Here is a 13,426-nt window from a genome sequence, read left to right as displayed (position 1 = left end):
ATCCAGTCCCCGTCTCTGTATTCTTCTTCTTTTAAATGTACATTGATTGTGTTTTGCCTGCATGTATGTCTGTGTGAGGTGTCAGATCCCCTGGAACTGGAGTTGTGAGCTGCCGTGTGGGTGCTGGGAATTGAACCTGGGTGTGCTGGAAGAGCAGCCTAACCACTGAGCTATCTCATCTCTCCAGCCCCCATCTCTATATTCCTGAGACCCTTTATATAAGCACAGAAACAGAAGATTAGGAAGAAGGGAGAACCTGAGGAGGATAAGTGGAAGGGGGGCGCTGGATGCCTGTTTGAGCCCTGTGTAGGACAAACAGGTCTGAGACAGGGAGTGGAGAATACTTCTAATTATCGAGAATGTCTCAGATGTGAAGCTGGGTTCTGGTCATTCACAGTGGGCTGTACCCTGAGCCTCTTGGTTCTGACTCAGTTCTCATCATCAGCTGCTGAGACATCACTACAGAAAGGAGTGTGATGGGTGTGGTAGTGCGTTAGTCTGGGCACGTGGGTGGCTGAGGCAGGAGGATCATCAGTTCAGAAATGAGACAAGATCCAGAGGAGTTGAGAGTACCCCTTAAATGTGAGGGAGCTGTGCTGTTCACCTCTCCCGGTGGCTGGACACTGTGCCAGGTGGTGGCTGTGTTACAGCACCCTGTGTAGCTGAGAATGTACTTTCTCAGATGTTTCTTATATACAAACACTGAGATGTACTGTATTTCTAAGTGTTAATTGAATATCTTGTGTCAGACTTGGCCGTGTGTTATTTTTCAGTTTGCAGTAGAGTAAAACAAAGCTTTATTATAATCTAGATAATCACTAAAGAGATCGAAGCAAATGAGTGGAAGAAAAAATACGAAGAGACCCGAGAAGAAGTCTTGGAGATGAGGTCAGCCTGGTGCTGGGGTGGGTGTGGGTCCTTTGTGCGTTGTGGCTGTCAGCAGTGTTCTCTTGTCACAGAATCCACGTCTGGCAGGGGGAGGGCTTCTGCTCTTCCGCATTGTGCTCTGAGATTAAGAATGTCCGTGCAGCGGGGTGGTGGTGGTGCACGCCTTTAATCCCAGGCAGAGGCAGGCTGATCTCTGTGAGTTCGAGACCAGCCTGGTCTACAGAGCTAGTTCCAGGAGGCTCCAAAGCCACAGAGAAACCCTGTCTCGAAAAACAAAAAAAAAAAAAAAAGAAAAGAATGTCCTGCGGTCTGGGCGTGGTGGCATGCACCCTTAATCCAGAAGCCAGTGATCTCTGCTTTTGAGCCCAGCCTACTTTACTTACCAAGTACTAGGATAGCTAGGCTACAAAGAAAGGCCCCGTCTCAAAAAAGGAAAGGAAAAAGTCAGAGCTAGTATTGACTATTTTCTACAAATACCATAGCCTCAAGGGTCTTTACAGCATCATATGTGAATAGAACTTATATAATTCTTGCCATTTTAGAAGAAGAACAGAAGTCTATTTTAAAAATATCCATTTACAATAAAGAATAATAAAACTTACTGATACAGTCAATGATGGAGGTATTGAAATTAGTAAAAGGCAAAATTAATGGGCTTTAAATAAAAATCTTTTGGCCATGGTGGTGGGGGCTTTCAAATTTCTGGAACCCCAGCACTCTGGAGACTGGGGCAAGAGGACTACCCCAAGTTTAAGGCCAGCCTGAGCCCCACAACAAATTTTAGACCAGTTGGGTACACATTTGTCTCAGAGATTCATGCCCCCCCCCCAAAGAAAAGGAAATATTTTTTTTCTTTTCCTGTCCAGTTTAAAAAATTTAAGAGTCATTACGTTACTAAAGATAACCTAAAGAGGAGAAAGCATAAACCTAACCAGCGGGCCCTGGAGTGCTGACAAGACATTTTAAACATTACTGCTGTAATTTGTGGCTCCTGTATTATTTGGTTTGGGAGGACTTCCTGGTTGGAGGCCCAGTGCTGGTCTTGGAACAGCCCCACCTTTAGTGAGTTTACTGTGGCCACCATAAGGACCCTTGTATGCAGAGTCCAGCTTGGCGGACTCACCACTAAGGGGCAGCTGCAGGGAGATTGCCCAGCACTGGGTCGTCAGAAGAACCAGGCTTCACTGAGTGAAAGGCCATCGCAAGGGCGTGGTCCTCATTCTCGGAATAAGTGAAATATTTGTGCAGTCAGATAAGATAAAACATGAAACTGAATCAGAGGAGAACAGTGCTTAAAAGGTAATGGACCAGGAAAGATGGAGTCAGGTGGATCTCATGGGAGCAGCTCTGAGGAGCGACTTTAATTCGGAAAGATCATCTTACAGTATTTAAATAGAAAAACATGATCTTTAATAAAAGACTAAAAGAGCCAGGCGTGCACACCTTTAATCCTAGTACTCGGGAGGCAGAGTCAGGTTGATCTCTGTGAGCTCGAGGCCAGCCTGGTCTACAGAGCAAGTTCCAGGGCAGCCAGAGCTGTTACACAGAGAAACCTGTCCCGAAAAAAGCAAAACAAAACAAAAACAAGAAGACTAAAAGGCTTCTGTCTTAGCTGGCTTTCATTTGCTGTGAAAAACACCATGGCCAAAAGCAACTTGGGGGCGTGAAGGGTTTCAGCTTAAACTTTCAGGTCATGGCCGTCATCAGGGGGAGTCCGCAGGAACTGAGGCAGGAAAGCTTCTTCCTGGCTTGCTTAGCCAGCTCTCTTATAGAACCAAACCACCTGCTGAGGGATGGCGGGGTGCTTGCAGGAGGCTGGGCCCTCCCACATCCATCAGAACTACTGGGGGGGTCAAGGGTCAGTGTGATCAAGATAATTCTTCAGTTGAGATTCTCTCTTGTCAGGTGACAATAAAAAATAACCAGGACAGTTTATTAAACACGAAGTGTCAAAAGCTTTTGGAGTTCAGGACGTGGTTCAGCTGTAGAGCATGTACCTAGCTTGTGCGAGACTAGGGCTCCGTTCCTACACCCAAGACATAAACTGTTTTCTTTCCATTTCTCTTCTTCCTTTTTATCTTGTGCAGAGAACATTTAACCTTTCAGAACTTTAGTGAACCTAGTGTATGTAAGAAAAACCAAAGAGGGGAGACAGAGCAAAGGTGTAGTTTTATACGTGTTATTAGATGTTGTGAATTGTTTCAGATAGAATGTTTCTGACTTCCATTGCCTCTCTTCTGATAACAAAACAAGTTTTATGTTATGATTATAATTTATTACTTTTTTTCTTTTTAGAAAAATTGTGGCTGAATATGAAAAGACCATTGCCCAAATGATTGGTAAGGAGAAAGGGTTTTTGTGTGTTTGTTTTGTTTTCTGAGCATGGGCCCTAGCTCCCTGAGCCTGTCAGGTGCCACAGCAATAGACAAGCGTGTTTTTACAGTTTTGGAATCTGTGGAGTCCCCTTCCCCTGGGTGCCTTCCCACACGATCATTCAGTCATCCTGGAGGAGACAGCTAGCTTTGTGAAGCCTTGTTTTCTTCCTTTCTTTTTTTATTTGTGTGTGTGCGCGCATACACACCTGCCTGAGTTTATGTGTACCAGGTGCCCGTGGAAACCACAAGAGGAACTGGAGTTTTAGGTGGTTGTGAGCTGCCTAACATGGGTACTAGGAACTGAACCCAGATACTCCACAAAAGCCATGCATGCTCTTAACTGCTCAGCCATCTCTCCAGACTCTCTTTGCTTTTTCCTGCCTGGCTACTGGCCAATCAGCATTTCTTTAAAATAAAATTGACAGGATACAGACCATTGTCCCACAGCACCATGTCATAATGGTACATAATGGGGAACAGTGTGGTATTTTGTACATGAATTCAGTGGCCAGTGATTAAGCTATTATAGCTAGCATTTCCATTTCCTTAAACATTTATTATTTCAAGGCAGGTGCATAGCATCCCCACATTCAGAAGGCAGAGGCAGGCAGATCTCTGTGAGTTCATAGCTGGTCCGGTCTTTAGAGCGAGTTCCAGGCCTAGCAGTACTACACAGAGAGACCTGTCCTTTTTTTTTTTTTTTTTTTTTTTTTTAAAGATGTTTGTCATTTCTTTGGGAACATTCAAATTCCTATGTACTTTCTAATTCTCCATAAATTAAATACCAAGTTCTTGCGGGTGGACGCCATCCTACTTTGCTATAGAACACTCGGACTTACTCTTCTGGTGCTCATTGCCTAGCCTTCATCTCCCAGCCCACCTTTCCCATCCTCTACTGACCGCTATTCTAACCACTACGCCTATAGGATCAGCTCATTTAGCCTCCGCATATGCTGAGAACATTTAGTGTTTTGCTTCCTGTGCTGGCTTATTTAATACAATATTCTCTGGGCTGGGCTCTCTCTTCTATGGGGAACTGAGCCGGTCTGTCCTCATGACTTGTTTCTGTGTTTCCTCACCACTGTGACCAAATCCATGATTATAAACAGAAAAGAAAGGACTATTTTGGCTCATGGTTTCAGAGAGTTTCATCTGCAGTCCCTGGGTCCCATATGGTTATACGGAACACATGTGTTGGTGGGAGTATGTGGCCAAGCAGAGAGAAGCAGGAGGTCTGGCAAAGACGCACACCCTAGGGCAACCTTGAACTCACTGTGTAGCCCAGCTGGCTTTGAACTCAGTGTTTCTAGGTCAGATTCCCAAGTACTGGCATGGCAAGTATGTGTCTTTGCTCTTAGTGAGTGTTTAGTCTGCAGGTTCTGATTTCCCTCCATCAGACCCTGCACAGAGAGCGTATGTAGAGAAACTGACTTAATTGTCTGTATTGAACTTCCAGCCTCATTTAGTTGCCTTCCTAAAGCTTGACTCTCACATGAATCTATTCTGACCTTCTAGCATTTAAGTACCGAAAAGATTTCCCCACTGTCCACACCAGCAGCTGCCTTCCCAGCCTAACCTTGGCCCTGGCTGTCAGCTCTGTGCGGCTCCCATCCCCAGTCCCTTCTGGGTACCTGCTCCAGTCTGTGCCCTGAGAGGCCACTCTGTGGACACCAGCTCTGTCCCCACGTGGCACATCCTGCTTGCCTCCCCGTCACTTGGTCACTTGTCACTGTGTCCTCCCTCTAGAACAGGAGTTCTGGAGCATGGGGACACCTAGGCCACGCCCCCTTTTCCAAGCACGTTGCTTGGCTCACCCAGAGTCGGCGTTCACTTTGTCCCCTTTGGCTTGTGGTTCTCAGAAGACGAGCAGAGGACAAACATGACCTCTCAGAAGAGTTTCCAGCAGCTGACGATGGAGAAGGAGCAGGCCCTGGCTGACCTGAACTCTGTGGAAAGGTCCCTTTCTGATCTCTTCAGGAGATACGAGAACCTGAAAGGCGTGCTAGAAGGGTTCAAGAAGGTGGGTGTCCTTCCACCTTGTCTCCTGGGTGGTCGTGTGGTGTCTTAGTAACAGGCAGTCTCTGCTGTCAGAGTGGTGGGCAAGCTGAGGCTTGGTGGGCTCCTTCTTGATCATTCACCTTGATAGTAGTAAAAGTAGAAGAGATTTATTTACAAAGCAATGTAAATTAGGACATGGAGAAGTCTATAGGCTTTCTTTAGTGGAGATTGCCCAAGCCTGTTGAAGTTGCCGTGGACTATGAATTAAACACATCTCAATTAAGCAGACTTTCCTATAAAACAAAACAAAAAAACTCCAACCCTTGTGATACACTGTGCAAGAGAAACAAAGGGACATTCATGTTTGTTTTGAATTTTCCTGTTGGAACAGAATGAAGAAGCCTTGAAAAAATGTGCTCAGGATTACCTGGCTAGGGTTAAGCAGGAAGAGCAGCGATACCAGGCCCTGAAGATTCATGCAGAGGAAAAGCTGGACAGGTGAGAGCTTGTGATGTGCGCTGCACCTATTGACTGCTGCGGGTGGAGGCAGGCACTGTTTGTCTACAGAGTAACAAAGTTGTACCTTTTACTATCTGCGTTCTTGCTTGCGACTTCAGGTGTGTGTGAGAGATTTTATTCCTCTGGTTAGAGTATAGACAGACGTGCACACATAGCATCCCCTCTGTTTCTCACCGCTTGACCTTTAGCATTCAACATTAGTGATGGCATTTTGTGTTTTTCCTCAGACGTACATGCTAAGCCCCTTAGTTTATCTTTCTGTGCTCACGAGGATCTTCTCCCTGGCATTTCGTTGTTGGAAGGTCTCTGTTTAGGCGGCCGCTCCTGCTGAACATCATGGTCATTAAACTCGTCCTGGTGTGGAAGTGCCGTAGCGAGCAGCGCTGTAGACTGTTCCTTCGTGATAAAAGATGAGGAACTGGGAACCAGCAAGCGTGGAGTTATAATAATTGTAAAGACTGACCAGTTGGCCTCATTAGACATATGTTGAATGACACCCAGCATTGTGTGCAGATCAGGTGCAGAGTAATCCAGGCCACCATCATACTAGATTGTTAAAAAATTGGGATTGTTATGAAAAATTAAGTAATGTCATTTTCTCATGAGATCTAACTTTGGAAGTCTATTGCGGTCCTTCAGTATATTGAAGTATATTGATTGTGCTGTCAGGGTGTGCCATGGAAATATGCTTAGCAGTTTTATATAAAGTGCATTTTCTAAGTCATTGTTTCTGGGTTTTCCTCTCAGTTCTTTGGAATCTGGGTTCTGTGGAAGTCTGTAGTCAGTACTCTGAGTCTGTTCCTCGTGGCTAACCATGCTCTTCTGATTTCTTCCACAAACAAACCCAACTCTCCATCACAGAGCCAACGAAGAGATCGCTCAGGTTCGCTCAAAGGCAAAGGCTGAGAGCGCAGCGCTCCATGCTGGACTCCGGAAAGAGCAGATGAAGGTGGAGTCCTTGGAAAGGGCCCTTCAACAGAAGGTACGCGCGGGCTCTGTCACAGGGTTCTTCTAGTATACAGGGGCATTGGCCGCTCTCCTGTGGCGTATGGCAGTCCTTGGTGTACATAGCTTGGCATGGATCTGGAGGAAGGTGGCTTTGCCCTTGTTACAGACACTCCAGGCCAGCTCCTTTATGAACAAATTTGGGGGACACACATTATTAACCAAGGCTACGGGGAGCCATCAGACATAGGCAGGGTTCAGGGTGAGGGGAGTTGTGTTTTAAGTGAAGTTCAGGGGCTGTAGCTCATCAGTTTTCAGAGCAGATGTGCCCTGCAGGGACACGAGGCCTTGTCTGGAGGCTGGGACATGTTAGTAGCCCCAGAGTGGGTGAGAGGCCAGCAGTGCTGCCAAGTGTCCTGTAATGGACAGGGTGGCCCCCATCAAATCTCAGGCAACATAATGGATTCTGAGAAACTGTCGTGGAGAAATTGAAAGCAGAAATAATGTTGCCAGGCTCAAGACTGTCTGCTTGCCTTTGGACATGCCAGTGAAGCAGAGAGACATGAAAAAGTGGAGGGCTCTTGCCTAAGCTGAGTTGGGAGTGCTTTATAGAGACAGGAGTTGGGGGTTTCAGTCTGACGCCTGCATCTCTCAAGCCTGCCTGCCTCCCTCACACCTGCATCTCTCAGATCTGTCTTTCACGCCTGCCTCCCTCACGCCTTCCTGACTGGGCTTGGTGGTGCATCCTTGATCCTAACCCCCATCTCAGGATGCTTTTCCGTTCTACACATCACCTCCGCGGGGTATTTGTGTCAGCACTTGCCCCCTTGGAGTTGTATATACACCCTCGGTGATTGGAAGGGGAACTGCTCCAGGCCCCCTTGCTGATCCCTCTCGCTATCCTGGGAGGAGACCTCGATGCTCAGTCTGTGGCACCAGTTGTGTTTCTCATGCTCGCGGGTTTTTGCCTTTCTCTTTCTTCTTCACTGTTGAACTTGCTGCATCGCCACGTGTGCATTTGTGCAGTGGTGCCCTTTGACTTAGAGCTTGTGTCTGGCCACCCTGACTCAGACTCTGGAATCCCAGGCCCTGAAGCTCTGAGAATCGGAAGCTAAGGTTTATGGACTGGCTTCAGGAGGGTTGATGGCTCTCCCCGCCCTTAGCGCAGTTAGCGCAGTACTGGGAGCACACTTTGATGGATGGAAGGCATTTGGTCCTCGACCTCACCTCTGAGGTGCAGGGGTGGAGAGGCACTAGGATGTCTGGGGCTAGTCTAGCCACCGGCTCTTTCTCAGAACACAAAGCAGCCTGCAAATCATATCCTCTGTCTTTCAGAATCAAGAAATTGAAGAACTGACGAAAATCTGTGATGAGCTCATCGCGAAGCTGGGAAAGACGGACTGAGATTCCTCCCGTGAGCTGTGCAGATCGGAGTCTGGCTGCTTGTGTCGTGACCACAAATTATCTTGCCTTATCCAAAAGTAATCCCCCCTTTGCAGAGAAAAATAACTTTTTAAAAAGCACATGCCTGCTGCTGCCTGTCCCGCTGCACCCCACTGCTGCAGCCGGAGCCTGGCTGGTGGTGGGGAAGGAGCTGACGTGTCAGCGGGGGCCTGCTCACCCAGGCTGCCGCTTCCCCTAGTCGGGCTGCTGGGTCCAGCTCGTGCTTCTCCATCTGCAGTTCATCTTTACTTTCCCCGAGTGTGTGAAATTTCTAATTTTGTGGCAACCGTGTGGGGTTATCTTCCCAGCACATATTTGATATTTTTATGACCTTTATGACCTGGTTAACTGTTTAAATTTCAGTATCGGCCGTTTTTTTTTTTTTTTTTTTTTGAAGGCGACAGTTTGGCCCTATTGCCACTAACAGTTTCTCAGTGAGACTTGAGTTCTCTTTTATTTCCAGGGATTTTAATTTCACTCATGCATGCATATGTGTACATGCTGCTACTGTCCCCCTGAGGCATATTCAGATATGGATGTTTAGGGAGGAGCATAGTTACATAATTCAACACAGCTCAGATCCTTCTTTCGAAGCAGAGCCTAGGTCTCAAAGCAAGCTTCAGACTTTGTAGGGCAGACAACACTGCACCGTTGCTCGAGTGTTTCCCATGCACAGAGCCCTGGGTTCGATCCCCAGAACTACAGAAACTGGATGCTGTAGTGCATGCCTGTAATTCCAACACTCCAGAAGCAGGGGCAGGAGAATCAGAAGTTCAAGGTCATCCTCAACTACACAGCTACTTGGAGGCCAGCCTGGGCTGTATGAGACCATGTTTCAAAAAAAGGGGTGAGTGGAAGCGTGGTGACATCGTAGCTGTTGGGAGGGTAGGGCAGGAAAGCCATTGGGACCTGGAATATAAGGGCAGCACGCCACGAGGCTGAATAGACCTTTTCTCAGAAATCAGAGGCCCGCCAAACCAAAATTTGCGTCAGGGTGGGGAGATGAGGGGTGTGAAGATCGGGATGTAGGTTTCATGTCCAAGGAAGACTTTGCTGTGCTGTTTGTTGCCCTGGTGTTTGGACCCTTGGGTCCCAGCAAGGCCCCTTGTGCTCAGACTGAAAGTAGCCTCTCATATCTCCATGAGCAACAGCGTGGGCCCCCCTCAGGTCTCGCATATGATGGATGTGTCCACCTGGGGGCAGTTGGTTTCTAAAACACAACCAACTGTTGTTATCTATTTGAAATATACACAGAAGGGGCTTGGGAAAGGGTCAGCTGGTTTTGTTAAAAGAGAGGGCAGCCTAGGGACCAGTTTGGGGTGGAGGGCTGTAGTTTTCTGTGTTTACAAGCATGGCACTTCAGAGACTTTAAAACAGCAACACACGTTTTCATGCTGGAGGTGGACTTTAAAGCCAAACAGCCAGTAAAAAGTCATCCCCGAAGTCGGCTTGAATGTGGGGGAGGGCAGTGCAGGGAGGAGGTCCACACAGACAAAATGAAATTCTGTGAACACAGACTGGAGGACGTTAACCCCCAAACAGAAATTTCCCACACTGCTGTCAGTGAGTTCCTTTCCATTTGACAGGCAAAACCAGATCCATTCCAGCTTTAATGCGTTTTTTGGCCTTCATCATCTACCCTGAGTCATCGTGAATATGCACTGTTCAGTACATACACACGTTTTCTTCCTTGTCAAACTGTTGGAGGAGCCAGCTCCAGAAATGAATTATGCCTCATGGAGAAACTGTAGGTCTCAGAAACAGTGTCCCTCTAGTGGTCTGTCACCATGCGGGTGCAGGCTTTAGCCCCAGGGAGCGAGCAATGTCTTTTCAAGCTAGAGGTCACATTTTGTCAATGTGTGCTTATTATAATTGGTGCTTAGGTTAGGCTGTATTTTGAGGCTTACTGTCTTACAAAACCACGAACAAGTAGAAGCTACCAGTGGTTGGAGGAATGGCTTGACAATCATTTAGTCACAGTGGCTTAATGTGACGGCTGTAGCCATAGACATTATTGTCGGGTTCAGGTGTCTTCGGGGGGACATAGCCGACGTCAGCTTAACTCTCTTCCACAAGGGAAGTTAACTTTGCATTTCGGGAAACACTGCAGAAGTTTCTGCTACAGTGTAATGGTGGTGTCCGTGTGTGATTGGTATTGATTTTTTTTTTTCCAGTATGAGTGGTCTCCATCATAAATCTCTCATCCTTGTTTCCTGATTTTTTTTTTTGGTAGTGCTGGGAATTGAACCCGGGTCTTGAACATGCTAGCTAGGCAAGTACTCTACTGTGGAGCTGCATCTCTGGCCCCAGCCATCTTTCTAAGCCTGTGTAATTTTAAAGCATCCTATGCTGTATGTTACAAAGCATAGAAGAGGCGTGGTGCCTGTCCTTCCCTGCCACACTGGCGGAAGAGACCCCTTGAAAAACAGGCCCTGCTAAATGAGGTTGCTGTGCAGGGGACATGAAATAGCTCTGTAAGCAATGTCTGCCAGTGGCTTCTTAGTCATTACCATTGCCAGGAAATTTCTGCAGCGCCTAGTTTGTGGATACTCTCCAACAAGAATAAAAAATGTAGCTTGCACAGCTGGAAAATTAAGAAAATATACTAGGCAGAGGAGAGAATATTTATTTTTCTTTTAATTAAATGAGCCCTAAAAAGCTCTTAGTACTCTAGAGAGTAAAAATACAAAGTTTCCTTCCACACATGCTGGGGGGCCAAAATACTTGTTTGTTAGGCAATTAAGAGGGGGACCAGGCCTGGTGGCACACGCCTATAATCTTGGCTTTCTGGAAGCAGAGGCAGGGACCAAGAGTTCGGGCCTGCCTGGGCTATACAATGAGATCCTGTCTTTAAAGATTTAAGAGCTACTCGGTAGTAGCATTTTTTTTTTTTTTTTACTTACCACACACAAGGCATTGGTGTGCAACCCCAGCATTGTAAAAATAAATAACAAAACCCCTAAAACACAAGGGAAATAGAAGCTACTGACTCAGAAAGTGGTTTGGGAGCGTTAGGTGAACCTGTTGAGACTCAGCATAGACCCATTTCTCTAGTTCCTCTTTGCCAAAGTGTCGACAGCTTTTACCTGTCAGTATCCCAGACCGGGTTACCGTGTGCTTACGCTGTTTGGAGACTGGTAACTTCCTTAAATTTTGTATTCTCTGCTTGGTGCTCTAGTGTGGAGCCTAGCATCTTCAGAAGCAGACCAAATTAGGAAGCGCTCAGTGTAGCGCTCTCTCGGGAGGGTGGTCCCTATCACTTAGTGTTAGAGTTCAGGCTCAGCTTCCTTCCCAGCCAGAGCCTGCTTTCTCCCTGTGCAGACTTGGCACTGTCCGTGCACAGATCATTCACCAGGCAGCCCTGGATTGACCACAGTAGACCGAAGCCCTCACCTGCAGCAGAGATAGCTCAGGCTAGACAGGGCCCCTCTGCAGCTCACCGGCATCGGGAGCCGTGACAGAGTTCAGGGCGCACCAAACTGAAAGTGGTGCGGACTGTCTGTAGTTCCTTTCCTTGGTCTCTATTTCATTTTGTGGTCTTTCGACTTGGTCGTTCCTGCTGTCTCTGTAGGTCTGTGACCCTCTGAGCCTGCTCTCAGGTTGCTTTTCTTGAGACAAGAGAATGTAGGTGTTGAAAGAGTCTGATTCTAGCAAGGAATTTGAAAATGTATATATTATGAAGATTTTTAAGGGTAGGAGCTTATTATGTACTTACTAAAGAACAGATAAAGTCTGGGAATCCCTGGGTACCAAGCCAAAGGTCTGGGACATCATCTTTCAAAAAGTTTTAATAAAAAAGTTATTTAAAGGAAGCTAATGTTCAGAAAGGTTTGACTGGTCTCCAGATTCCAGTTGTTTTTTTTTTTTTTTAAGTGATTTACTAGGGCTGGGAGTGTAGCTCAGTTGGTGACACACTTGCTCAGCATGCTCAAGTCCTTGGATTTCATCCCTAGTGCTGGGGAAAAAGCATTTACTACTAAATTCTTCAGGGTCCCATATGGATAAGAAAGGGAAACAAATGTCTAGACACAGCGTGTCTCCCTCTTGGTTCTCTCCCGAACCAGTGCCAGAGCACAGGCAAGTCACTTGCAGAGACTACAGATTGCACTTCTGGTAGTTTCCATCCAAACGCAGCCCCTTCTCTGTGCCTGTCAGCCTGCAGTCTGATGTGGACAAGTAAGATTCCTGAGGAATGACTTTCTTAACTGTACTGTGGTTTCAGCTTTATGTAAACACATAGATTCCCGTATAGTTCCAGTATGGAGATGCTGCTGCAATGCTGGCCTTAGGTAGTCTGTATGATGCTTTCACTGCTCAGAGGAGACCAAGCATGGGGCTGAGGTATGGCCTGAACCTTCCCTGTATGGAGTCGTGTATGTCAAGATGCCGCTTTGCCTTTTTGTGGTATCTGAATGTGCCCAGCAAAAGTGCTTCCTCTTCACACAACTGACTCTATATTTGTGAATAATTTTCAAATGGACACAGAAATTTGAACTCTGAAACCACATCTGATCCAGATACAGGGCAGCGTCTAGGTTACTCCTGCAGCCTCAGCTTTGTCCTTTGCAACCCTTGGGACAGGATCCAGTCATTCTGAAGTCCCAAGGCAACAGTCAGCTTTCCAGTATCGCTGTTAGCGAGTCTGTATTTGCCAGTAGATGCCCACTGTACTAACGTGCCAAGTGTTTATTGCACATCTGCTCCCATCGTGTCCCCCGGTGCCCTAAAGTGTGTGAGGAGCCCCTCACTGGGTGGGGCACCTGCCGCGTTGGCTCCTGTTGTCAGGACTGTGTTGTATGGAATAATCATCCCCATAGATTTTATACACATAGTAATTTCCCTTTTTATATGTCAGGTAAATATTTGTAAAGGTTATACTCACACAAAAGAATTATTATAATAATTACTAATATATTTTTTCCATGTTTCATTGCCTGAATAAAAACTGTTTACCACTGTTAAATCTGAGGTCTGTCTTCCTGGTTGTCAGCTGATTTATCCTTGAGTATTTATGGTAGCCTCTCATGGGTTCCATATTTCTGTCTGAAAATAGATGACATTTTCCTCTGCTCATTTCCTGGGGCTTCATGCATTTCACTGGGCATGTAATTGAAAACAAAACAAGCTCCAGAATTCTGACCCCGTCATAGAAACCACCATGATGGCGTCTGTGCAAACAGATTTTTGCTGAGTGCTCCTGGGTGTCACTTAGAGACTAGTCCATCCTGGCATTTCAAGTCCCCCAGAAGCCAAGTTAC

At 46.6% G+C, this 13,426-nt stretch overlaps 1 protein-coding gene across 6 annotated transcripts in view; it reads left to right on the top strand.

The window, feature by feature from the left end:
* Positions 1-13,134, top strand: part of Tacc1 (transforming acidic coiled-coil containing protein 1) — a 93,205-nt gene extending 80,071 nt beyond the window's left edge. For 3 of the 6 annotated variants that reach the window (XM_050146721.1, XM_050146720.1, XM_050146719.1), the window contains exons 8-13: positions 812-888; positions 3,184-3,227; positions 5,123-5,283; positions 5,653-5,759; positions 6,642-6,762; positions 8,061-13,134. In XM_050146721.1, coding sequence (XP_050002678.1) covers positions 812-888; positions 3,184-3,227; positions 5,123-5,283; positions 5,653-5,759; positions 6,642-6,762; positions 8,061-8,129 — 579 coding nt within the window. In that variant the 3' untranslated portion in view covers positions 8,130-13,134. Of the gene's footprint in view, positions 1-811; positions 889-3,183; positions 3,228-5,122; positions 5,284-5,652; positions 5,760-6,641; positions 6,763-8,060 lie in introns of those variants that run through there. The other 3 variants (XM_050146725.1, XM_050146724.1, XM_050146722.1) reach the window with 2 other exon arrangements.
* Positions 13,135-13,426: the final 292 nt, after the last annotated feature.

The sequence above is a fragment of the Alexandromys fortis genome, unplaced genomic scaffold, assembly GCF_014885135.2.
Source record: "Alexandromys fortis isolate MF-2015 unplaced genomic scaffold, M_Fortis_MF-2015_v1.1 scaffold_55, whole genome shotgun sequence".
NCBI classification, from domain to species: Eukaryota; Metazoa; Chordata; class Mammalia; order Rodentia; family Cricetidae; genus Alexandromys; species Alexandromys fortis.
Note: the sequence above shows the minus strand (reverse complement) of the source record. Positions and strands in the feature narration are given on the sequence as shown.